At 39.4% G+C, this 25798-nt stretch overlaps 1 protein-coding gene across 1 annotated transcript in view; it reads left to right on the top strand.

Annotated features, from left to right (window-relative positions):
- The window catches only part of apaf1 (apoptotic peptidase activating factor 1), a 46147-nt gene that overhangs the window by 3506 nt on the left and 16843 nt on the right, over positions 1–25798 (top strand). Inside the window, exons 6-26 of the mRNA XM_082510123.1 lie at positions 771–883; positions 994–1125; positions 1356–1594; positions 1748–1915; positions 2130–2261; positions 2607–2720; positions 3445–3629; positions 3933–4059; positions 4305–4430; positions 4535–4675; positions 4941–5066; positions 5472–5618; positions 7067–7195; positions 7325–7450; positions 8467–8586; positions 8723–8848; positions 14254–14379; positions 15809–15940; positions 16031–16156; positions 18797–18922; positions 20531–20677. Coding sequence (XP_082366249.1) covers positions 771–883; positions 994–1125; positions 1356–1594; positions 1748–1915; positions 2130–2261; positions 2607–2720; positions 3445–3629; positions 3933–4059; positions 4305–4430; positions 4535–4675; positions 4941–5066; positions 5472–5618; positions 7067–7195; positions 7325–7450; positions 8467–8586; positions 8723–8848; positions 14254–14379; positions 15809–15940; positions 16031–16156; positions 18797–18922; positions 20531–20677 — 2908 coding nt within the window. The remainder of the gene's footprint in view (positions 1–770; positions 884–993; positions 1126–1355; positions 1595–1747; positions 1916–2129; positions 2262–2606; positions 2721–3444; positions 3630–3932; positions 4060–4304; positions 4431–4534; positions 4676–4940; positions 5067–5471; positions 5619–7066; positions 7196–7324; positions 7451–8466; positions 8587–8722; positions 8849–14253; positions 14380–15808; positions 15941–16030; positions 16157–18796; positions 18923–20530; positions 20678–25798) is intronic.

The raw sequence follows: 25798 nt of genomic DNA, 5'->3' as shown, positions 1-25798 counted from the left end.
AGTAATATGTATATAGAATAAGTTAGTATATCATTTACATTAACCATGCCATTCTAATATCGACATGTACAAGTAAAATAATAAAGGATGTAAAAAATAATTAAAACAGAAAGATACAGTATACATGTAAAGTATTTTTAAAGTTACTGAAGCAGATGAATTGTGTCGGTCAACAACGCCAACATTATTATTATTAAAGTCAAGTCAGATGTAGTTTATTGGTGAATTATGTTTTATGTATATACCACTGATTTAAACACAGCAGGAAATATAAACTGAGACATTTGAACTGCAATAATGCATTAAAAACAATTCAAATTTAAGTTAAAAGAAAGTTTTAAAAAGTTAAAGACAACAACTTTAAAAATTCGACAGACATTTTAGGTAAAGATGAATTGTTTCGACGGGGTGGGGGAAATAAAATAACTGTGTAATAAATGTATCCTATGTCACCAAACAAAATACCTTGGAAAGTTAAAACTTTTACTAAAGAAGAAACTTGGTTACATAGAAAATATAAAAAAATGATGTGTTCAGTAACTCTAAATCTGCGTATGGAAAAATAGAAGCTTAAAGGTAAAAGGAATGCAGATGGTTTCATGTGCTGAATGTTGTTTAACTGCTCTGCTGCGACAGATTGTTCATATGAAAGTGAGTAAGTGGTGCAGCCACAGTCATTTGGATGGTATCTACGTCAGCAGACGTAAACAGTCAGCTGATTTAAAAAGCAGCAGCTGTGACAAATTCCTTCTTTCTTTTGTGTTTTTTAGATCTCTGCTGATTTTGGATGACATCTGGGATAGTACAGTGTTGAAGGTGTTTGACATCCAATGTCGTGTTCTTCTCACCACCAGAAATAGAAGCCTCACTGATTCTGTTAGTGGTATGTGTTTTGTTGCTTTTCTCTGGTCACTGTACAGACTTAAGTGGGTGAAACTTCTGCGATTACTTTTCTGTATACTGAAAAATACTCTGTATTGACTGTTTTTGTAGGTGCTAAGCACGAGGTGGAAGTTGAAAGCGGGTTGGATGAAAACAAGGCCTTGGAGATCCTTGCTCTGTACACTAGAATAAATCTGCAAGCACTACCTGAGGAGGCTCGCAGTATTGTCAGAGAGTGTAAAGGTATGTATCTTGACACTGACTAATAAAGAAATCTAAGAGAAGCCTAGAAGATGTCTTTGCTAATATGGGTGATGTTATTTTTTATAAGAAAACATGGCTAATTTCGATTTAGTTGTTGCTTTCTGGGAAAACAAATCAAGCTTTGTGACGATTTAGGTCTCATATCATTTTTAGGGTCATGTGCTTTAAAAAAAACCCACACATTTCTGTTTCCTCGCCCCTCATGTCAGGCTCCCCTTTGGTGGTGTCTCTGATCGGAGCGCTGCTCAGAGAAAAACCAAACCGCTGGCGTTACTATCTCTGCCAGCTGCAGATGAAGCAGTTCAAGCGTATAAGGAAGTCATCATCTTATGACTATGATGCCCTGGATCAGGCCATGGCTGCTAGCATCGAGGTACTTCCTGATGAGCACCGAGACCTCTACAAGGATCTTACTGTTCTACAGAAGGATGTCAAAATCCCCGCTAAGGTTTGTCTGCACAAAAGGAGATTGTTTATGATCCCTATATTTTCTGACACAGTGACATGACATTTTAAATTTTAATGCTTTTTGCAGATTAATGGCATATTATTCTTCCACAAGGTTAAGAACGGTTAATTGTGTTGTTCTTTCTTCTCCCAGGTGCTGTCTGTTCTTTGGGATCTGGAACCTGAGGAGGTGGAGGACATCCTGGAGGAATTTGTTAACAAGTCTCTGCTTTTCGTGGACAATAACAGTAAACCCTACCTGTACTACCTTCACGACCTCCAGATAGACTTCCTGTTGGAGCAGAACCGAACGCAGCTTGAGGTCAGTCTAAAGGCATCCTTCAATTGAAGTGGGCAGTGATTGTCAAATTAAGCTACAAGTTTTAAGAGGCCAGGCTAACTAATTAGCTACATTAGGTTTAAATTAGCTCTAGCATAAAATCAAAGCTATAAATCCAGTGTCATTATCTTTAACCCAGCAAATATGGTTCTTTGCTGTTGTGTGTGTGCTTATTTGGGTTTTCTGTGTTAAACAGAGCCTTCACACTAAGGTGGTGCGTCAGTACCAGCAGCATTACAGAGACGGTCCCCCCACTTCAGGAGACGAGGAATCTCTTTACTGGATCCGATATTTGACCTACCATATGGCCAAAGCCAACCTTACCCAGGTAGAAGTGATAATTATTTTCTTTTTCTTTTAAGTGTGTTTGAACCTAGTAATTCATTACAGTGCTGAACAATGAAATGGCTTTCTCATTTTCTGTTCTACAGTATGGGAAACCATTTTTATTATAGATAGATAGATAGATAGATACATACATACATACATACATACATACATACATACATAAGTTAAAGTAGACCAGACTGCACAGCCCTATGCAGTGTTTTAAGATGACGTATAAGTGAGAAATAATAGCAGGGTTTTATTTCTTCAGTCTACCTTTTTTCTCACCATGTCTCTGTCTCTCTGTGTCTTTTTCTCTTTTTGGTTTCTGATCATCTCTGTCTAGGAGCTCTACTCACTCATGTTCTCTCTCAACTGGGTGATCATCAAGGCCAAGATAATGGGTCCAGCTCATCTCATCAATGACTATGTGGAGTATGGATCCATTCTGGACCAAGAGGTCAGGACATAAAAAAATGGCCACTGTGTCTATTGCCCTTTTCACATATGGGATACACATATGTGTTCAGATATGGGTCACTTTAAACTTAATATTTATCACTGCCACACAAACCTTTGTTTTCTATGTATAAGTAGTTTTTCAAGGCATAAGATTAGTTGAGTGGCATGATGCAGAGCCTGAAGATAATTGTTGTTTTTTTTAAATTTCCAGTCATATTTTCAGTGAGTGAAGCAACTCACAAAGATGCATGAGAGATATGTGCAGACTGCAGGAATCATAAATTTGTGCATACCTATCTGTTGCATCAAATTAGTGAAAATGACAGTGTCCTTGATGCTTAAATTTCTGATCTTCATGTACAAAAAGAGTAATTCAACAAAGAATGAGAGTGCAGCTCATTCTACCTCATCCCGAGGAAAAATACAGGTTTAGACTCCGTCTGTCTTTCATGTACTTTGTGAATTAAATAAAAAGGTTGACCTTTAATTTTCCTACCTTCATTTTCTTTTTAATTATCACATTTTCACTTTCTAATTTTCATCTTTGCAAGAGAACATGCCATGGTGCATAATAGCAATTACTTACCAATCAAACTTTTGTGATTTAAGTTCTTAGTGAAAAATAGTTATGATAACAAGCGACAAGCTTTGGGTAGTTTCCCTTTAATGTGACCTGGTGTTTGCAGTGGACTCAAGTATGCTTGTGTTTTCTTTGCTTCCAGAACAGTGAAGTGCGCAGTCAGTTCCAGGAGTTTCTGTCTCTGAATGGCCACCAGCTCGAGCAGCGTCCTTTCCCTGATGTTGTGCAGCTTGCTCTGTCTCAGCCGCCCAACTCCGAGGTCTACAAACAAGCTCAACTGCAGGCACAGAACCGGACCAAAGCTGGGAAACTCTACTTTGACTTGGTGTAAGAAAGCAAGCATTTAATATGGTGTTCTCTTTATAATGGAGATATTTCAAGTTGATTTTTACATCTCATTATTAGTTAGTTTGTTATTGAATTATATGATAACTAATTTTCATTGTTAAATCTGTACTCCCTTCTTTAACATGTAAGATTTTAGATGACATTTGCTGTTACAATGCAATTAAAATGAATATTCAATATATAATATATCTGAAATTGTTATTATTTCCATTTTAATGGTGTGTACAAGCTTTGAACTCCTGCTTTTACTGTTTTGTGTGTGTGTCGTGTTTTTGAATACAGGAATAAGAGCGGTGTAGACAATCTGTCTCGTTTGGTGATTCACCCCCACCAGGGCTCCATTTACTCAGCCTGCTTCTCGCAGGATGGAACCAAAATTGCTTCTTGTGGAGCTTGCAAGACACTCAAGGTACCATTTCACCGGCAAAGCATCAAAAGCAACAGCAGAATGGACCAAAATGCAATCATTAACTAGAATTGTTCAGCTCTCTGGAATCTACAAATAGCTTCAGTAACACTTTGTCGTAACCATTGTTAAAAGCTGTAAATTCATAGTTTATTAAACTTTAGTCAGGAGTTTTTAGTGTTACATGAGGAACTCAATATTGTACTGATGAAACGTGGCTTCGCTGCCATCTTTGCAATGGTGTGCAGGTGTTTAAAAGTACCTCAGGTGAGAAGCTCATGGAGATCCCTGCCCATGATGATGAAGTGCTTTGCTGTGCCTTCTCCCCTGACGGCCGTCTCTTAGCAACCTGCTCTAGTGACAGAAAAGTCAAGGTACACAGTCCACAGCACCATTATAACTATGTTATGATTAAGAAATAAGCGAGTAAAATAACACAGAAATCTGCCATGTTATCCTGATGTTCTTGACACTGCAGGTGTGGAATGGAGAGCGAGCAATGCTGCTTAGGACGTTTGAAGAGGAGCACGAAGAGCAGGTCAACCACTGCCAGTTTACCAACACATCAGGGCGCCTCCTTTTGGCCACCTGCTCCAATGACGATATTCAGAATGTCAAGGTTTGTCTTATTTATGCTTTCGATTTTGTTTTTAAACTTCTGACCTTTCGTGTTCTACTTCCATCAATTCATCTATTAATTTTTATCCAGTTTATCCAGTTCAGATCTCATTTGTGTTAGAACCCAGCTGTCATAGGAAGAGAGGCCTGGACAGATTGCTAGCTAACACATGCACATAAAAACACAAGGCAAAAAGGGGCTAATATGTTATGTAATGTGTTAGCCATTTTTTTTAATGCCACATGAATTTTCTTTGCTTCATTAGTTGTGGAACCTCAATAAGCCATCCTCCCAGAACACCATGTTTGGTCACTTTCAACCAGTCAACCACTGCTGTTTCTCTCCTGATGACAAGTATCTGTCAACTTGCTCCAACGATGGTACCCTTAAGGTGACTGCCATTAGTCCTGATACTTGCTTTCTTTTTGATACGGTAACACACACTGAACTAGAAATAATTATTAGCAGGTGAAGTGCTCTGACATATACACTGTTTTTGTTTAATTAAATCTGAAGTGACGGATTTAAATGGTAAAGATTTGTTTTTCTTAAATACGTTTTTGTACTTTTGTTGGACAACATGTTTCCTAGTCATGAGTTTACAGTCCCAATAGTTTTATAATCCCTGAATTAAAACATTTGATTCTAGAAGAACTTTACTGCAACAAAATAGGCAAATGATGGTACTCGCTTTCTATTTAGATCATTTATTAGTAACTAAATTTAGAAATATTAATATGCTTTACATACCTTGGTCTTGTAATGCACTGACATGCATGATTCTGCATGTTTGCAGGTATTTGAGGTTTCTTCTACCAATGAATGGAAGACGATCAATGTAAGTGACATGTTTACAGACAACAAGGAAGACGTCTTTGTCAAGTGTAGCACCTGGACTGCCGATGGCAAACGCGTCATATGTGCTGCCAGAAATGCCGTTTTGGTGAGCATTTATCATTGTAAGCATGCTGCTGTATGATCCTGTACGCTGTTTTTTTTGTAGGTGGTGCTAAATGTTTGATAAAATTGGGTGCATATGGTTTGGATATTGTTCATTATCTTAACACTTTCTCGCTGTACTGATTAAAAATTGAAAACACATTCACTCTATCCTCTTTGCCCTTGATGTTGGTGTGCTGTTTCATTGAAGGAGACAGGAAAGAGAGCTTGTTTGTCTTCTAGAGAGTCTAAATAGTGTGTCTTGGTTATAAATGTGCATATCCCCTCCTCTCCTGAGCTTTCCAAAGTCAGCCAGTATTGTCTTGTTATCAGCCTCACTCTGTTCCCTACATCTTCATTCATTTGTATTCTGGGAACCCAAACAGAGTGAAGATTGGATAGGTTCTTTTACTCTAAGGTGACTGAAAGGAGAGGCTTTATAAACTTGAGGAAAATTGCAACATTAATCCTAAGGCATGAAGAAAATCTTTTTCTTTTTTTTGATGCAAAGCACAGATTGTAGAGCACATTAATACCTTGGTATACTTGATATTGTCAAATGACCTTTGAGCTTAACACAAGTTGCGTAAGTTGTGAGTTGGGGCCTCCATGGGTCGGACTTGTTTGCCCAGCACATCCCACCGATGCTCGATTGGACTGAGATTTGGGGAATTTGGAGGCCAAGTCACGGACCAGCCTTCGCCTTCTAAAATAATGTTATGTTTGATTGGTGTAGCTTGTTCCCCAATAGGCATTGAGTTTGATGTTTGCCTAGACCAGGGGTGTCAAACTCAAATACACAGTGGGCCAAAATTCAAAACTGGAACAAAGTTGCGGGCTAACGTTAATATTTATTGAAATATATTTATTCCTCCAGATAAAAGAATGAATCTTTTCTTATGGACTCAAACACGTTTTGCTGAAAAACTGAATATGGAACAAGCAAAGCTTAATACTAAACAATATATATATTGTTTCGTTCTAATAGTAATTAGGTGTGGCTTTGCGGGCCAAATGTAATTGGCCAGAGTTTGACACCTATGGCCTAGACTGAATACTAAAGATGGCCATGGCCACCAATTGACTTGTCTTAAGCTTGGCATTTTGGCCTTTGCTGTTTTAGGTTTTTCGAGCCGGGCCTGACCTATTTGTACAAATTGGTCGACCGCTAAGTTCTCAGCTATTTTTAGCATTGCAAGGGATGCATGTAGGTACACTGCAGAGATACAAATATTTGCTAATTAGGGCTAACATATAAATTAATGAAATAGTCAAAGAATCAAAGAACTCACTGAGAATAAAACCAGGAGAGACAAATAACTGGGAAAGCCACGTTTTGTGCTTCTCCTTTCTTTTAATTTCAATGTGTTATTTGTACAGTCGTAACAGCTTTTGGACATGTTGATGAGACAACAGGTGCTGATTTGTTGTCTGTCTTTTATTGTTTCTCAGGTCTTTGATGTAGAGACATCAGACATGTTGTTTGAAATCAGGACCAATCGAATGAGCACAGTTCAATACTGTCACGCCTGCCCCACCAGTAACCTGCTGGCCATTGCATTTTCAAACTATGCTGTTGAGGTATCTCACTATATATTTAATGTCTCCTTTTTTTTATATAAAATTCAAAATTGTGTATGTAAGTATGTAAAGAAAATTCTCAATAATACTACTACTAATAATAAAGATAAATAAATGTTTGTGTTCCAGCTGTGGGATCTCGAAGCCAATAAAAAGATGGCAGACTGCAGTGGCCACCTAAGCTGGGTGCAGCGTGTCCAGTTTTCTCTTGATGGCTCACAGCTGCTCTCCTGCTCTGATGATCAGACCATCAGGGTAAGACTGAGTGTGTGTGATAAAGCTACAGTATAACAGTACGGAGAGAGGCTGTCAGTGTTGTTCTAATTGCTTATTCTGACAGTAAAATTAACTTCACAAGTTGACTAATTACACTATGTTCCCCCTTGCCAGCTGTTTCAGTTCTTAATGAGCAGTGCTCAGGGATGGTGATGTAACTGTAGTACAAAAGGTATCTGGTCTTTTTTATGGGAATGAAATGCATTTAGGCCATGGCAGAAATAAAGATCTAACTGTTGCTTTGACTTGCTTTTAAATTACTTCTCTGTTATTTGGGTTACATAAAGATGGCAAAATAAATTATTTAACAGGTTTGTCTTGACTCATTGCTCTCTAAAACAAAATAATATGTATCTTAAATAGCTTGAAGACAATGTAACATGAAATATCTCTGCAGTTTAGCCTTTTGGGTGTTTTTTTTTTTCTTTTTTTACAGTTTTTACAGCTGCTGTTTTTCAAACAAGGTGGCAAAACTGTCCCTGACAGTCCACAACTACAGCAGAGCCTTCTGTACATACTGCTTATTAGGGGTGAGAGAAAAATGTCGATACTGCAGTACATCATCTCACTTCAAACTGAGATCGCTATGCTGGCACCAGATATTGATCGTGACACACAGCCACAGACTCATAGCCACAGACTCACAAGATGAAAAGCAGTCACTCCTGTTGTTATAAACTTAACAGGGCAATAAATTGCAGGTCACACTAGGGAAAAGGTGGGATAAACAGACGTGTTTACAGTGTCCTCTTTCATCAAAAAGAAAAATCCTGACCTGCCGTGGCAAATATCCTGCAAGAAAAAAGAAAAGTACTTTGTGGCTATGTGTGGATTTGACTTGTTTTCACCAGAAACCCTCATCTTAACTGCCAAGAAGATTCCAGTGACTTAAATATTGCCACAACCGTCAATTTATTCAGTTGATATTGCATATATTCAACTCTAACTCTGGGTTATTATGTGAGATTTACATATCTTGTTCGTTCTGTTTTAAGATATGGGAGACCAAGAAGGTTCACACATCCTCAGCCATCCGCCTGAAGAGAGATTCTGACGTTCTGTTTAATCATGAGGAAATCATAGTGTCAGCTGCAGATAATTGCAACAGACTGCAGGTGAGTTGTTAGGAAAGTGGATATATCAAAGTGCATAGAGTTTTTTTGTGGCAGGAACGTGAAGCTGTAGTATTTTTGTTGGTTGGTACAGTGATTTAAAAAAAAAAAAAAAAAAAAATGCGTGTGTGTGTTTTAGGTGCGTGATGGTAGAACAGGATCGGTGCTGTTCCAGTCAGAGGAGAAGTCATCCAGGATCCGGTGTACCTGTATCTGTCGGCAGCCCTCTGCTGTTGTCCTGGGGCAAGAAGATGGTACTGTGCAGGTAGATTAAACAGATTCTTACATTACTGAAGGACATAATAAATTGCACATAAAACAAGCATATCGAAAGTACGCTCACTTTCAGCTTTATTTGGTACAAATTGCTAGTTCCAGGTTGAACTCTCTTTTCAGAGATTTTAGTATTCGTAGCTGACCGGAGTGGCATCCAGTGTGGTCTTTTGCTGCTGTAGTCCATGTGCTTCAAGTCTGGATGTGTTGTGTGTGGTCTTTTTTTGAATTCTGTGTAAACCCTAGAGGTGGCTGTGTGGGGAAAATCCCAGTGCTGTCATGCACCAACAACCAGACCACGCTGTGTAATGAGTAAATGAAATCACCTTTTATCAAATAATAATCTATAGTGTAATGTTTACTAAAAAGTAATGTTTCTCCTCTTTAAAGCGAGTATAAGTACTCAAATACTGCAAATTTCCTATATCTTTTTTTTCCTAATCAAAGAAGCACATACATGTATGGGCAGGTGTGCGTGTGTCTGTACAGATGTAAAAATGTTGAGCATTTGAGTTTAATGTTCCATTCCACATCACTGTAGGAGGTGTTCTTTCAGGCCGTGTTGAGTCATGAGATCTGACATTATCGCTGTCACTTTTTTTTTTTTTTTTATCTGTCCTATCAGCGGTGTGACAGGTCAGCACCTCTTTCATCTCCTTTTCCCTTGACTTGTTTCAATGTTTAGCCTTTCCTTTTACCTGTAATTTATATTCTCAGTGCTTTTCACTCCTGCTCTCTGTATTTATTTCTTTTTCTCCCTCTTTTGTTTTATCTATCTTTTTTTCTCCTTTGTTCTGTATGTCCCCGTTCTCTCCTTGCTCCACTGCTCTTTGTCTAGCTGATAAATTGCGGTTTGCAAGCAGAGAATGAGATTGTAGTCTGGTGTGTGTGTACTTAATGCATATTCTGCAGCAGTAGAGGACATCCCCCAAAGTTACTGTCCTATATTACAGCACAAACACTCACTCAAACAGGGTCCCCTGACACATCAGAACTGAGGCCATTCCAGCCCCCTACAGGAGAGAGCAGCTCTAATTAATTAAGAGGTCCTGCTGTCTTAATGAATACAGGAGCTAATGATTTTAATTACAGCTCCTCTCTGGCCCTTCATATGTCTCCCTTCCTGTCTCCTGGGAACAATTTTTCAACCAGAAAGTAAAGAAAGAGCGATGATTAGTGATCCAAGACAATACCTGGAGAGAATTTTGATAAATGCAGATGCATACAAACAGTGATATAAACTATATTGCCAAAAGTATTCTCTCGTCTGCCTTCACACTCATATGAACTTGAGTGATGTGTCATTCTTTATCCATAGAGTTCAATATAATGTGAGCCCGCTCTTTGCAGCTGTAATAGCTTCAGCTCTCCTGGGAAGGCTTTCTACAAGGTTTAGGAGTGTTTATGGGACGTTCTTCTTCCAGAAGCGGATTTGTGAGGGTAGACACTGACAAAAAGGCCTGGCTCACGGTCTCCACTCTGTCATCCCAGAAGTGTTATTCCACACCAAACTTGCTCATCCATGTCTTTATGGATCATGCTTTGTTTACTGGCGTGCAGTCAAGTTGGAACAGGAAGGGGCTGTCCCCAAAATGCTCCCACAAAGTTGGGAGCAACCACCGCAACTCCTGAAAAACGACCCTACACTATAATCCTCCTCCAAACTTTACACGTGGCACAGTGCAGTCAGACAAATACCGTTTCCCTGGTAACCGCCAAACCCAGACTCGTCCATCGGACCGACAGATGGAGACACGTGATTTGTCAATCCAGAGAACTTGTCTCCACTTCTCTAGAGTCCAGTGGCGGCGTGCTTTACACCACTGCATCCGATGCTTTGCAATGCACTTGTTGATGTAAGGACTAGATGAAACTGCTCACCATGGAAACCCATTCCATGAAGCTTGCTGCGAACTGTTCTTAAGCTAAACTGAAGGCCATGAAGTTTGGAGGTTTGTAGCGATTGATTCTGCAGAAAGTTGGTGACCTCTGTGCATCTAAGCATCCACCGACGATGCTCTCTGATTTTTACATGGCCTACCATTTCGTGGCTCAGTTGCAGTCATAACCAATCGCTTCCACATCATATTTATATATATTTATTTAGCATCTTTTCACAGTACCACGCAGGAAATTACTGTGCCCCTGAGAGCGACCGATTCTTTCACAAGTGTGAGTCAGTGGGTTGGGCATTATTCTGAACACTGAATATAATCCGATTCCTGAATCTCTGTTGCAGACATGTTTTCTATTCTGACACATTAAGAAATGAATGATTTAGGGGTATTTATTGTTGCAGTTCTAGCACCAGGTGGAGCCCTAGTGTAAGCTGGATAAAATCGTGGCTCCTCGGACTGCTGCAGCTCATTCATATTTTTTTCCTTAAACGTGTCGTTTTATTTATAGCCAGTGTACTGGAGAAAAATTAGCAATGATCTGTCAGTTTGCAGCATTGTGAGCTGCCAGCTTTGTTATGCTAATGTAAAAAGTTGAAAGTTTGTGAAATACGTGCAGGAGAGAGAACATAATGTCACTGTGTGTTTCTGTATGATTGAAAAGTGCAAATGTGTGTTTGTGTGCACGTGTGCATTGTGTGCCAGGCGTCAGGGCTGACAGTTAGTCATCTCCTAAGGATGCTTGGCTGCAGGATCCGAAGACTCCTGAGCCCCCACAGGGGGTTGGTGCTGGCAGTAGCTCTGTGCACAGGCAGCGTGCAGGTATGGTAGGGAAGGAGTATGATCTGTGTGTGAATGTGTTTGCACTTCAGAGTGTTCAAGAATAACTAATTGCTGTTTGTGTGTGTGGCTGTTTGTTTACTTTTTCAAAGGGCTTTTAAAGCTAATAATAGAAAAGGCAGATTATTGTTGTCACTGTGCGTATCAGCTATCACATCTCACCATGCAGGACCAGGCTAATTATTTGGCCATCTCACCACTTTTGTTCATGTGTCTTTGACCACATGAGTCTTAAAGCGAGTCAGTGGCTTGTTTATGTCTATTAAAATGAGCAGTCCCCTTTTTTCCCTCTTTACATATTTCCCCTTATATATTTATTTATTCTTTTACCAGATCTCCATGGACATTTCCATTAAAACCCTAGCCCAGAAATACTTGAGCCTGACGTTTAATGCTTGCCTAGGTGTTCTCTCACAGGCTGTGAAACCCGCGTGTCAGAACATGGAGCTTGACAAACATGGTCAGCACACCCTGAGGCTTGTTCTGCTCAGACTTTTCAACCCTTTCTCCTGAGACATAAATATTTTAGTGCCTGCTAAAAACCCCAGGTGACATCAGCCTTTACTTTATACCTTCAAAACCGACAGGTGATGGGATGGACTGAAGTTTATTTTGTGCTCTAGGTCTTTAATTATTTATGTATTACTTTGTTGTTTGCGGTTTATGAGGTTTCGCAGATCGCAGATTCCATAATTTATCACAATTGTTGGATAGCTGCAGTGGGGACAGACAGAGATGGGGCAGGAGGGGAGTGACATGTAGCAAATGTCCGGTCTGTTTGGAGTCAAACTGGGGGACTTAGCTGCTGAGGGCATTGCTTTTCCCCATGTGGTGTATGCCCCAATCACATAGCCATCTGTCTGCTCCAAATCTGAATATTTCTTCTATTACTGGATAAATCTGTCAGATGGTTAATTAGAAAAGTAAAGTTTTTGGATTAGTGTTACAGTAGATAATAAATCAAATTTCACCTCAAAATAGCCTAATTAACACTTTGTTAGTCCTTGGCAAGTAGAATAATTAGCTTTGGTGATCAACTAAACATCTATTATATTATACAGTTCTGTTCCACTTTTTCAGTGTTGCCTAAACCCACAACAGTTTCCCAATCAATATAATCTGTGATAATGATCTTTATTCTGATGTGATTTGTGATTGCTGATCAGTCTCAGTAACCAAACTACCAGTTTTGTGTTGTACTTCTATAGCACAGTCCTTAGTGCTAACCTGCTCGTTTAGCCCTTACAGTCCTGTGCAAAAGTCTTTAGCCAGTCATTTGTCATCTGTCACTTGTTTATATTTTGCCAGGGAAATGGGTGTAATGACTTACAGAAACATCTGCAAATAAAGCTGAAAACCCCTCAGTATATTTTGTACAATTCTAATAACCTTGAAAGTCAATATTTGGTATGACCACCTTTATTCTTCAACACAGTCTGAACTCTCTTAGGAAACTTTCTTGTAATGTCTTCATGTAGTCTTCAGGAAAAGTTCTGCAGATTCCTGAAAGACATTCTTTGGATGTCGGCTGCCTTTTCTTTGCGAATCACATCGTTAGTGCAGAAATACAAATTTTATGCCCATCTTTCTTATACTTGCTATGAATAAGTAAAGAAATCGGTAAAAATTGTCTCTTGGTTCTTTGCTAAGATGTTGTTTATATGTAGACACAACACTGGTTCATCTCTTAAGTTGGGGTTCTTTCATTTTTGAATGATTCATAGGTCGGTGTTCAAGCAAAAACCAACATTCCTCTGAAAATGGTCAGATACAAGATGTAATTGGAAAATGAGTGAAAAAGCAGCCGATGTTCAAAGAAGGACTTTCACAAAGCCTGGAGAGAGAACTGTTGTTTAAGACCACAGTAACAAATCACACACCTGGGTGCTTGGAAGAAAAATACATAAAAGTTGGAGGTGGCTTGAGACTTTTGCACAATATTGTATATTTTGTACGTTTCAATCACAGTTGATTGATACATCTAACAACTAAACACAAAGCAGACTGATATGAATGTGTGTCATTGTTTTTACAAGATTTTCATCACCGAAGTATCTAAGACATTGCCAAAAAGATAATGAAATGAAATAAATGGATTTCAATTTTTTATAATGTCTGCTGAGTACACTCACACTTCACTGAATCCCAGAAATGTCACCCACATAGAGGTGCTGGAGGAAAATAGTCCAAGTCTTAAGGACTGGCATTTGTATTTCATGACAGTTTCAGTTATTATCTAACACCTTTCTCATATTGGTTTACTTACCTGTAAACTCATTATGGATCTCTGGAAGCCTCCAGGATTTGATGTTCCATCCAGTTGACCTTTAGAGGGCACTCACAAAATCTTATCTCTCTCTCTCAAATCCAGCTCTGGCTATTCTGTGAAGGGTCTCAAAGTTTTATTCAGAACTCAAAAGTGACAACACACGGTTTTTCTTTTTGATGTGCTTATCACTGTTAAGCCAGCAGTGGTGCTTTACATCTCTTCTTTTAAGTTCTCCCTTAAAGTGTGACTTTCTATCAGGATTTTTTTTTTTAAAGAGAACCTTCAGAGACACTTTTGCTGCATAAGTGTATCTTTAGACCCATTTTGGAGCAAGCCATTAACCATTAGGTCTTACTGTTTACTTGATTATTTATGTTTATTTCTTCCTTCCAGGTGCTGGAGGTGCCCTCTGGGAAGCTTCTGGCCACTCTGCAGGGGCACACTAAGACTGTGCTGCACTGTCAGTTCAGTCAGAACGGCCAAACACTCATCACTTCATCTGAGGACGCCACCATAAGAGTAGGTTCCTCCTCTTTCTAGGTTGCTTTGTTTTTGTCTTTATCCTGTGTGTCTGTCTGCTTTATATTTCTGTTTCTCCTAGTCCTATTCATCAGTATGTTCTCCATCCTCACTTTCTTTTCCTGCTAATCAATGGCAAGTTTCTTTCACCTCCCCTGCCAACCTGCTTCCCATTTTTCTTCTCTGCTATCGATTACTCTTTCCCCATTCCCATTCCTCACCTTGAGTAAAAATGCCTTCCATGCTCAATCTTTTAACCTCACAATATTTCAGGTCCCTGTGGTGTTTTCACTTTCCCCTACCAGTTACACTCTACCAACTTCTCTGTCGGCCTCTGCACCTCTCCATTCTTCATCCCTCTTTTTTGTGTCCTCTCCTTCCTTTTCTCTTTCTTTGCCTCGGGCTGTGCCGCTCTCGGTAGCTCTTTATCTCCGTCTTGCTCATGTGTTGACCGCGTGCAGCTATCTGTTATGTGTTATTGTTGTGCAGTGTGTGAGTATGTGTGTATTGTTCAGGCCGTTATGCTCTGTCAACTCCCAACGTTCATGCTCTGCTGCTCATTTCCCCTTTCCTCTCATCTCCCTCTTCTTCGTCTATTCCCTTTGCCGACAGACCTGTCCACTGCAGCACTTCCTTCCCTCACCGACAGCACAGCATCTAATTCCATATTCATACAGCTACTCTCTGCACTGTTCTCAGCACTCTCAAACAATCCCCACTTATTCAAAAAGAAACTGAGATTTATGCAGTTTGATATGTGCTCACAAGAAGATGGATATCTGTGTTTAAATGTATGCCGATTTAGTGACACTGATCTTAGTTAATGAAAAGTTTTAACCTTCACACCAATGACAGATTCTTTGCGGGGGGTGGAAAGGCAGCACCTTGCACACAAGGCCATGACTGATAGGATTATCTGGATGCTTCTCTCTGTCCTGCCCTCCGTCTTTGAGCTCAGTTGGACTCCTGTTTCAGCTCATTTCCTGTAACTCTCTGCTCACATAAAACAAACACTCTGTAGACTCATGCACAGGTCCAGATTTCTAACTTAACAGATTCATCAGCATTTAGTGAGCACATTTAAAAGGAAGGGGAAAGGAAAGTAAATCAATTAAGTACTATGATATTATGTTGTAAAGATGGATTTATCCACTTAATTTTATGGGGCGCTACACTGAGGAAAAGACTGCTTGAAAATACTTTCCTATGTTGTGTTAGTTAGAAATGTGTTTTTTAAATTCAGTTAATTCTCTTGAGTTTGACCAGTTTGATTCTTCCTTCATGTATAGATACTTAAGAAACGCATCACTGATTAAATTACTCATTAAATACATAGAAAAGGCAAAAATGGCAACAAGGGGTGAAAAGTGATTTTTGATATCTCTGTCACAAAGTGGCTGAAAGACTTTTTTTCTGTTGTCCCCCGTAGTTGTGGGAGTGGCAGTCAGGAAAGTGTAGAGTACTGCACGGTCATAAGGAGCAAGTCAGATGCTTCTCTCTACTCTCCGACTCACCAAACGACTCAAGACTGCTGTCCTGGTCCTTCGATGGTACTGTGAAGGTAAAACTCGTGCTCTTGCACATTTATAATATTACATTTAACAGCCGTGTGAGATCGAATGGTAATTTTTTCTTCTTTGCACACTCTTAGGTGTGGGACACCGAGAGCGGAGAGAAACTGCAGGACATTGAGGCTCATCATGGAACCATTCTGTCCTGTCATGTCTCGCCAGACGGATTCTTCTTTGCCACCACCTCCACTGACAAGACTGCTAAGGTTCAGCGCTCTCTCTCTCTCACACACACACACACACACACACACACACACACACACACACACACACACACACACACACAGAGAGGAGATGAGATATATCTGTTTGTGCCTCCAGTAACAACATGACATATTACTCATCTTCTCTCAAGGCTCCTTACAGCACAAACACATGGATGCACTGCTAGAGGTGATATCTTAAGAAACACTTTTTTTTCCAGCAGTTTGGTAAAAGACCTTAGAGGTTGGTATGCAGCAGAATGCCCCAATGGCCTTGGAGACTTAGCATCAGATCATCAGATCAGTCTGTCGTTCTGCATCCATGTCCAGTCTAGCTGGCAAACTACCCTGGCAGACTGGCAGGCCCACAATCAACTAACATCCCTGTCAGGATATTGCGTTTGCCAGGTTCCCGTTTGCCGACACCACTGCGCCTGACTTTGGCCTGACTTTGACTGACTCTGTGGACTAGAGGTTTTCTGCAAGCAGCTCTTAAATCATCGCTTTCCCTACTCATCATTCAAAGAGCAGCGAACTGCACCTTCGTAATACAAGCTGAACAATCCTGAGATGTCATGCTCTTTCACATCTTTGTGTGTCATTCCTTTTCCTTTCCTTGGATTCTGAATACAGCTGTGGGTTCAGTGTTAGATATATGCGATCAGTTATCCACTTACAGACAACTGGTGTCCCTGAGTGTGCACCATTAGCAACTATTCAAAGCGACTCCGTCTGGCGTTTGTTGAAGCCGGTGATCAAGAGTCACTGCCGCCGAGTTTCACACGGGAATTTGGATTCGGTTGACACTTACTGTAGAGAACAGGCATTGGGTCGTCAGCCAACCTGGCTTCTGTCAGTAAACGGCAGTGAGAGAGAATGTGTGTTTTATGGATTTGGCAAAGATCATAATTGAGGTGTGTGTGTGTGTTGTGGGGCTGGTTAGAAGCCAGTGACATAGTGCTTGCTCTCCAGACCGAGCAGGAGCTAAAAACACACACAAACACTGAAGTCCCTGGCTTCCCTCTATCTGGAGGTCAAACCAAAAGGCTCAGCCATGACTTGCTTTGTGGAGCACCACAAAAAAGGAAAGTGCTCTGTTCTGTCTGTCCCTTTCCCTCCACCTCTTTTTCTCTCCATCCCCCTTTTTTCTCCTTTCTTTTCTTTTCGCCTGACCTTCAGATGAATTGAACTTTGTGTTCAGACGTAGCTAGTCGACTGCCAAATGAAGTGTCTAATTATGAGGCGTGTTATTTTCAGTGCAACGCAGGATGTGGAGTGAGGAAGGAAGGAGTATAAAAAGAAAAGATGTGGAGGAGGGAGTAAAATATGAGAGACGGTAGCAATGAGGGAAAGATTACTGATGAACAGATAATGTTATTGTAACAACATTAGCTCTGCATTTGGCATGATTGTTTGCCGTCATAAGATCTATCAGTGGGTGATGATTTTTCTGAGCAACAGAAATTAAACTTCTGTGTCATTATTACTGTGTTCAATCTTCAGTATTTACAACAGATTCTGTTCTGACAGATTATTGCTAGGCAAACATTTCTGAACAGAGAGATTTATATTGAACATAAAAAATATAGCAAATGTAACACACTTTAGCTTATTCATCACCTATAAAGCACCCTTAAACTGTGATTTAGATTTCTGCAGGAAATCTACATCCTAACTTGTGTTGCAACTGAACACTCCTTTTATCTCTACACCGCAACCTTCCACGCGATTCAAATTGTTGTGGTATGCATCGACCCAACGTGTACTTAAATTTGTCAGTAGGTGTGCGTCAGGTTATGTAGAAGGTTGCAGCATAGGGTTAAAATGGGGTTTCAAGTATAGCGTAAGTTACGACATAGATCTGATGCAGAATATATTTCACGTAAAAACCGACACAAAATTCAGAAATTTTCAGATCTAAACTTACTTTATGTACAGACCGAACAAGTAGTGTTTTTGCCAAAAATTTGTCCCCAGAAAATACACTGTGGAATGAAGTCAGTATCAAGCAATGCTGGTCCTAATGTTTCTACACAAGAAAAGGAAGAAACGGAGATTCTGGTTTCATCCAGTTGTCTGGAGAAGCCAGCAGCAGGGAGAATTTCATGGTTTGATCCAGGATCTGAAGCTGTATCTCGACCGCTTTCGTACATATTTCAGGATGTCAGTGTGGCAGTTTGGAGATAGACTGGGTCAGTCGGCTCGGAAATTATTGTTTTAACTGTGAGTACGAGGTAAAATAGTATTATATTACTTCCATATCATATATTTACTTTCCATAACATTGTATTTGCAGTACCAGTGCACATTTTGATGCATAAATGTTGCCAAATGCGACATTCTAAATGTTGTGTTTTGTTTATTCGGATCTGAAAAATGGAGCTTGGTTTAAAAAAAAAAAAAATGTCGGCCACGTAAATTACACGGTCGGTTTAAACGGCTGCATTAAGGACAGCTGAGTCTAAGAAATATTTTTAATGCACGAAACATTTGCACGGATTTTACACGTCCGATGTGTAAAGGCCTTTGTCTATCTTGACTAAATGATCTTTGGTCGCAAACTTGTGTGTGAAAGTGTGAATGTTAAGTTAAAAAAAAAATTCTATATGTTTTTCTTTTCTTTCTCTTTCATTCTGCTCTTAGTTGTGGCACTGTGAGTCCTGGCAGTGTGCCAACACATTGATCGGCCATCAGGAGTGTGTGAGAAGCTGCCGTTTCTCGTGGGACAGCCAACACCTTGCAACGGGAGATGACAACGGAGAGATCCGGGTGTGTTTTCAAAAATACTCAATTTTTGTTTTGAAGTCCTTTTATTCTGGTTGCTGTTCTAGAAAGAGACTAGTTAGGCATCTGCTGCTGATGTAAAGCAACCTGATACACAGAGCCACACAATGTTTTGTTGGGGAGGGATGATGCAAAGTAATATGGCGGTGTCAACACACTAGCCTGCTCTATGTTACCAATATGACAACGCATTAAACCACCTAATTTGCTGTGGAACATACAAAAAATGCAATTATAGCAGTCGACATTTATTCCAGAAATCACTCTGTAATTACGTCTCATCACTCATTTAGATAAAGTGCTTACTAATGCATCATGATTGCTGCGGTGCACGGAGGAGGGGTGAGATGAAAGGGGGGAGCTAGGGCTCCCTCTCAGGAGGGGGTGTGGGAGCTGGAAGAGTGTGTAAGAAGTTGGGATGAAGATGGCAGGAAGAGGAGGAGACGTCTGACAGTGGGAGGTGAAGGAGAGGACTCAGGCTGCCAAATTGGATCTCTAAGGCTTTGGAAAATGAAGCACTTGTACACAATGTACACAGAAACTCACACATCCAAAGTAAATATGAAGCCATACTGTGTGAGAGGTAGAGGAGAAGATCTGCTATTCAGCCAGCAAGCCGTATCTGGTTAATAAAGGGTTAATGCCCTCTAGTGGCCTCTGCGCAGAGCAGCTCCATTATTTAGAAATGACCGAATCCATCAGATTCAATTACGTAAACTACAGCGAAATCTCGCCCCGGTTTCTATAGAAACAAATGTGAGTCATTCAGCACAAAAAGCATGCAAAGTGTTAAATATAGCGGTATGTGTGATGTGTCACTGTCAAATGAACATGACATGTGAACAGTTGCATAACAGCTGCAGTAGACTCATCATTTCATTATATACTGTATGTTATATATTATATGGTTTTACTTCAAACTATACACAGAAATGTCACATAAAGAGCAATCCTCATACTCTTCTGTGTTTCCTTTGTCATGTTTTTAGGCTCAAGAGAAGCTTATAGCATCAAACCTTAATATTGCAGTTTCAACAGAATTCATGCACATCATAAAGTCTTAGTGGCAGGGGGCCTAGAGAGTGCAAATAATCCCAGACATACGTGCATATTTTATTAGAGATGTTTCAGTCCTCAGACTGTCATCTTCTAAAGTTCTTACTGACACTGGCATACATATATATACAATCATGTGCTGCTCTTAAAATACTGAGGGGAAGCCAAAGATCGGCTTAGTACGTATAGCAATGAAATTAATGAGAGTATAAACTATACAACATAGTTTAAAGCCGTCAAAGATTTAGAAAAAGATGCCACAAAGAGAATAGAGAATACTTGAAATAATGTCAGTACTCCTGTGTCAGCCTGAGAAAAAGTGTATCTCAAAGACAGCGACTTAAAGGTAAAGAAGCTTACCTCTAAATCTAATGAATGGAATCTACAATTTTACTCTACCAGCCACTACATCTGTTTTATTACATAACAAGAAGGAAACATGTATTTAAAACTGACAGCGTAAAATGTGTGTTAGTTGTTTATAGGCCCTAACATTTGTTTATTGGATGATTTATAATGTGTGACTGTGCACCACAGCTCTGGAGTGTCAAGGATGGGTCCTTGCTGAAGGTTTGTTCCCGGGACGGTAAGGATGGCATGGACTCGCTGCATGGAGGCTGGGTAACAGATCTGCACTTCTCCCCAGACAACTCTCTTCTGGTCTCAACTGGAGGTTACATCAAGGTATGCTAATGCATTCTGCACATTCAAACCCATTTGGTTTTCACAGCTGGCAATGGGTGCGTCTGTTCTCAAGGGAGTGAAATGCAGTTAAGTTGAATTGAGCTGTTCAAATCCATGCCGTCTTACTTGTTTTTTCTTCTGCCTCTGCATGGACAAGGTTCTCAGAGTTGTCCGTCCACCTGACATTGTTAGATATACGCCAATAAGTGTCATTCAAGTGACAGAATCTCTTAAACACCTTGTGGAAATGTATTCAGATCTGGCACAAACATTCACTCGAACCTAAAGAAGAAATTATTATATATGATTGTCAAGATTCTAAGGTCAAATTGACCTCACTTTTGCCTAAACCTCAAGAATCATTATTAATTTGGCAACCTTTCAAAGGATAGATTGCAAACTGATGACATTTTAAACTGAAAAGGTCAAAAGTCAGTCTCTCAGTGACCTTATGTAATTCCCAAACTGCTTTGTGGGACATTATTTAATGCCATAATTTGTGAGCAGGAGAGATTTTGATCCTGTTAGTCCTTGGTGAATTAATGACAGGTCTTTGATGCCCACTTGTTATTTTTCCTCTGTGGTTTCCTTTACTTTACTACATTTGTCGTATAAATGTGCACAGACATGGATCTAAACTTCAGCACTACTGGCCAGCAGAGGCATACAGTCACTGGACATTTTATGTCTTCATTAAAACACCAGTTGGAAAGATGACAGGAAATAAAGGGAGAATGAGGTGGTTGATAATAAGCAACAAATGTCTCCATGAGCTTGAGATATTGCAGTTTATGGCGAGTGCTGAATAATCACCTTCATTTTTTTACATTGTGGGTTGTTGTTTTTTTTTTTTTTACGTGATTTTTCTGGGGGATGAGAGGGGGGCAGTGTTTCATTTTCATGGTATGCAACCCCGATGCTGCCAGGACACTACAAAATATTTACTTTTATAAGGAAACAAAATTAACAGTGTTGGCTGGTCACAAATCCTTTTATTAAGTGATGAAAACCCCCACAAATAATAACAAAGGATAGATAGTAATTTACCTACTATCACCCTAAGTAGTAATCACATCACACACACTCTGTGTAATGTGTGTTTTTATTGCCTTGTATTGACGTATACATAGGTATTGTCCTGCTTCCTACTTACTAATAAACTTGAGTATATTTCTTTATTGAAAAGCTGTTTATGGATGTATGCAGAGTACATTTCTTGATGACTCTATTTTAAAAAATGTAAGGTAGGTAGGTAGATGAACGCTGATTGAGAATCACAGTAAAATCAATGGAAAGATGCTTGCCAGCATGTGTCATCTCTGCATTCACTAGACAGCGGTTGCAATGCTGCAGGTTTACATAAAACACAGAATGCCTTAGAGAAAGATATCAGTGTCTCCTTGTGACGTGACTGGAATGTTCTAGGTCTACGGTCTCGTTCTTATTGCCTTTACTTTACAGCAGAGGGGTCACAAAGCGGACAGTCTCAGCTGAGCTCTGATTGGCCATTTGTTCAGCAATGATGTAATTCTCCAGGGAGAGCACTTCTGATCCATGAGGCTTTATATCTCAGATTACTCCTGATACTGTGTGTGGGGTAGTGCCGTGTGCACGATTGTGTACAAGTGCGCATTTGTTTATACCTGCATGCGTGGGTCGACAGAGTCGTTTCTGTCGAAGGCAGAGAGTGCTGCTGTTCAGGCTTTATATAGACAGATGGCCAAAACGCATCATAATCTCATCTGGTGCAGATTGCTGTTGACAAGATTATAAAACTTGGAAATTATTTCAAAAGTTGAAATAATCGTTGAATGTACTCATTTTAATTAAGAGTCTTTGGTATTTAGAATATAAACATTTAAAAAAAAAAAAAAAAGCTCTTTCAGACGTATTTTTGTGTCCTCGAGGTATAAAGTGAATGTGCAGAGTAGTCGAAGAATAAAAGTCCTCACCAGGCGGTTCCAAAAGACCACGATTGTAGCATGACATTATACATGAGAATATTTATGATCTTTAGATTTTTTTCTGGATTTAGATAATAAGGGCCATTTTTGGATGTTGAGTTATTCTGTTGCAGCTTTTGGAAACATGACATAAGAAATCACAATAATGGGAGTCGAGCAGTATCCACTATAGTAAAGATCAGCAACTGAACAATAATAAAATAAAAATAGGTTCCTCTGTAAAAGTCCCTTTCTTTCTCCTTGCATTTGTTTGTGTGCTGTGGAGAGTGGGTAAATACCCCTCAAAGTGGCAACCCATCAACTTGCACTTTGGGAGAGAGGATCCCAGTCTCCAGCCAAATCACTGGTAAATAGAGGCTGTAACCCAAAAAATCCTGCATTTTAAAGACTTTGAGTTATTTTCAATGTTTTCCATCACATTGTTGGCCGCTTGCTGTTACAGTAGAACTGGACAATCTGATCTGGGGGTATGTATATATTCATTGTGGACAACTTTGTGTATGTCAAAAACAACTGTAACACTCCTGAAGTGATGCACTTCCTCGTAGCCTTTCTTGTAGCTGAAGATGCAGTTTTCATCATCTGGGGTAGTTTTCGACATCAAGTCATGATCAGTCGCAGACATGTGCATCAAACCATGATCGGAATGAGTCTTTCATTAAGTGTCCAGAATTAATAGATTTTTTTTTTTTCACCACCTGAATTTTAAATGCGTAAAGGCCTTCCACTAAACTGCAAGTATAGGTTACTGAATTACCTGATTTATGCCTTTTTTACATCAGTGAATTTAATTTCTTCTCTGATGGCACAGCATATTCCAAGATGGCAATGCCAGGATTCATCGGCTCAGATTGACTGGTTCTGGATATTCACACAAGGATGGGCAACAACAGCATCCAGACCTTAACCTCTTGAGTCTTTGGAGTGTACTGGAAAAGATTTTCATAGTCCAACTCTCTTCATAAATACAGTTTCTGAGTGAAATATTAATACATATTAAAACAAGTCGTGCATAGACAGTGAATGTGCGCCACTATCTAAGCTAAAGGCAGTTTAATTAAAATATGTGTATGTGATTTTTTTTTTTTTTAAGTACTTATTTTTAAGCTGGGAAGAGAACATTTGTTATACATTTATGAATAGATATAAACAATATTCAATAGATTTTTACAAATAAATAGCTATTTACTGTTATCCAACTACTTACTCATATTTAACTACTTAAATATTTCTTAAACCAAACATTTCCTTTCCCCTACAGTTGGCAAAAATTTGCATGATGTATTTGATCATCCAAGATTTGTGTGTGTGTGTGTGTGTGTGTGTGTGTGTGTGTGTGTGTGTGTGTGTGTGTGTGTGTGTGTGTGTGTGTGTGTGTGTAATTTGTGTAATCCACATAAAGACAGAAGTGTAAAAGCATCTAGCTAAGCCAACTGATTATCAGCCTGAACTTCACAGTTGGTACACAGACATGATAATGGTCTCACACCAAAATTCTGGCAACAAAGCCGTTTCCTATATTTTCACCAAAATAAAAATATTCCTGTGATCATGGTTTGCTAGCAACAGATTAAAAACCTGAGAAGCAAAACAAAAAACCCCAAAATAAACTTGTTTAAATCCTTTTTTCTTTCTTTATCTCATCCTCAAACTTACCTGCCAGTGAAAATCTAATAGTCATGTGCTGTAATCTGCTTATGTCGCCCTTAAAACTGTGACAAAATTATTAAGAAAAGCATTAGATGTCTACTAAAACACCCTTCTGCTTGTTTATTAATAAACATATACAAACAGGGGTGCTCTACCCGCAGCACTAATGCAGACCTCATCTGCTTCATCTTGCGTCACATCAGGATGACGGTCATAATTATTCTGGGGATCGAATCACTCTGTTACGCCGTTTCATAGACCCTCTGTCTTCTTCAGCGAAGCATGTTGACGTGATAGATCAGCGAGTGGATTTGAGGAGAGGTGATGGATTACTCTGCCTGTCTTAAAGGGTGAACCTCCCTCAGCCTCAGGCTTTGATTGATTAATCACATAGTGTGTCAGCTGGACAGCGATGAGAAGCCATCCCGTCTGTCATAGTAATTACCCTGACAGAGTGAGTATCTCTCATGACAGATAATATAGCCCACAGACTGAGAAAGCACAATAATAATCTGTTTTAACGATTATTGTCAGCGTGTCTCCACGCTCGCCCATTCTGCAACAAATGTCTTCAATTTTACATGGAAACTTATTAGTAAGTAAGCTGATATTTAAAACCTCTGTTTCTGACATCTGGATCTGACAGTTATGAATAAATATAAAGCCAGATACTATTTACTATCACTCAACTATTTTCTCAGATTTGAGAATGATTCATGGAGTCTTTTTATGTGGTAATCATTCTTCTGTCAGTCTTGGAAAAAGGCCTGGCGATCATTTGAGCGCCCTCATAAGGGTATTTGGTTTGTATTTATCCTCAGCTGGTGTAAGGGAAAGATTTCATTATGAAGGATCAGTGGGATTGTGTAAGATGTGCGTTTGGATCATAGATGTAGGCTGATATCGAAGTCTGGCTTGAACACCACAAAAGCTCTAAATAAAGGCTTAGCTGAGGAGCATGAGGGCTGAGTAACTTGTTTTTTTGTTAATTAGAATTTAGAATTAGAGTTTATAACCATCAAACCTGATAACAGAGTAAAGAAAATGACAATGCAGTGTACTGTAAAACTATACCTTCACCATAATAACAAATTCATTCTTCGTGGTTTCAATAAACAACTGTAAAATGCTTAAAACGTTCCTAATATGTTTGGTGTCAGGAGTCGACCAATTTGATTAACTTGGCTAGAAAAAAATCTGATCCAGAATCAGGATGTGATCGCAGTCTTTATTGTTTACGAATTTGAATAATAATCAGCACATATAAATAGCATTACAGAGCTCGAAACTCCACTGACTCGTAATGCTACACGACAGATCTAAACCAATGTGTTTATGCAGAGAAACAGCAAACCAAAATTTAAAGACTGCAGCAAATGTATCTTGGGGGCAATATTTGGAAGTAGTATTAGCATAAGAACAATTTAGATTAGGTTTGATATAAACCAAAATGAACCCTTTAATCACTGTTTTTGTTAATTCTGCAGTTATTTCATAGATTATAATG

The sequence above is a fragment of the Aulonocara stuartgranti genome (assembly GCF_965226115.1).
Source record: "Aulonocara stuartgranti genome assembly, chromosome: 17".
Taxonomy (NCBI): domain Eukaryota; kingdom Metazoa; phylum Chordata; class Actinopteri; order Cichliformes; family Cichlidae; genus Aulonocara; species Aulonocara stuartgranti.
This window is presented reverse-complemented; position numbering and strand designations above follow the sequence as displayed.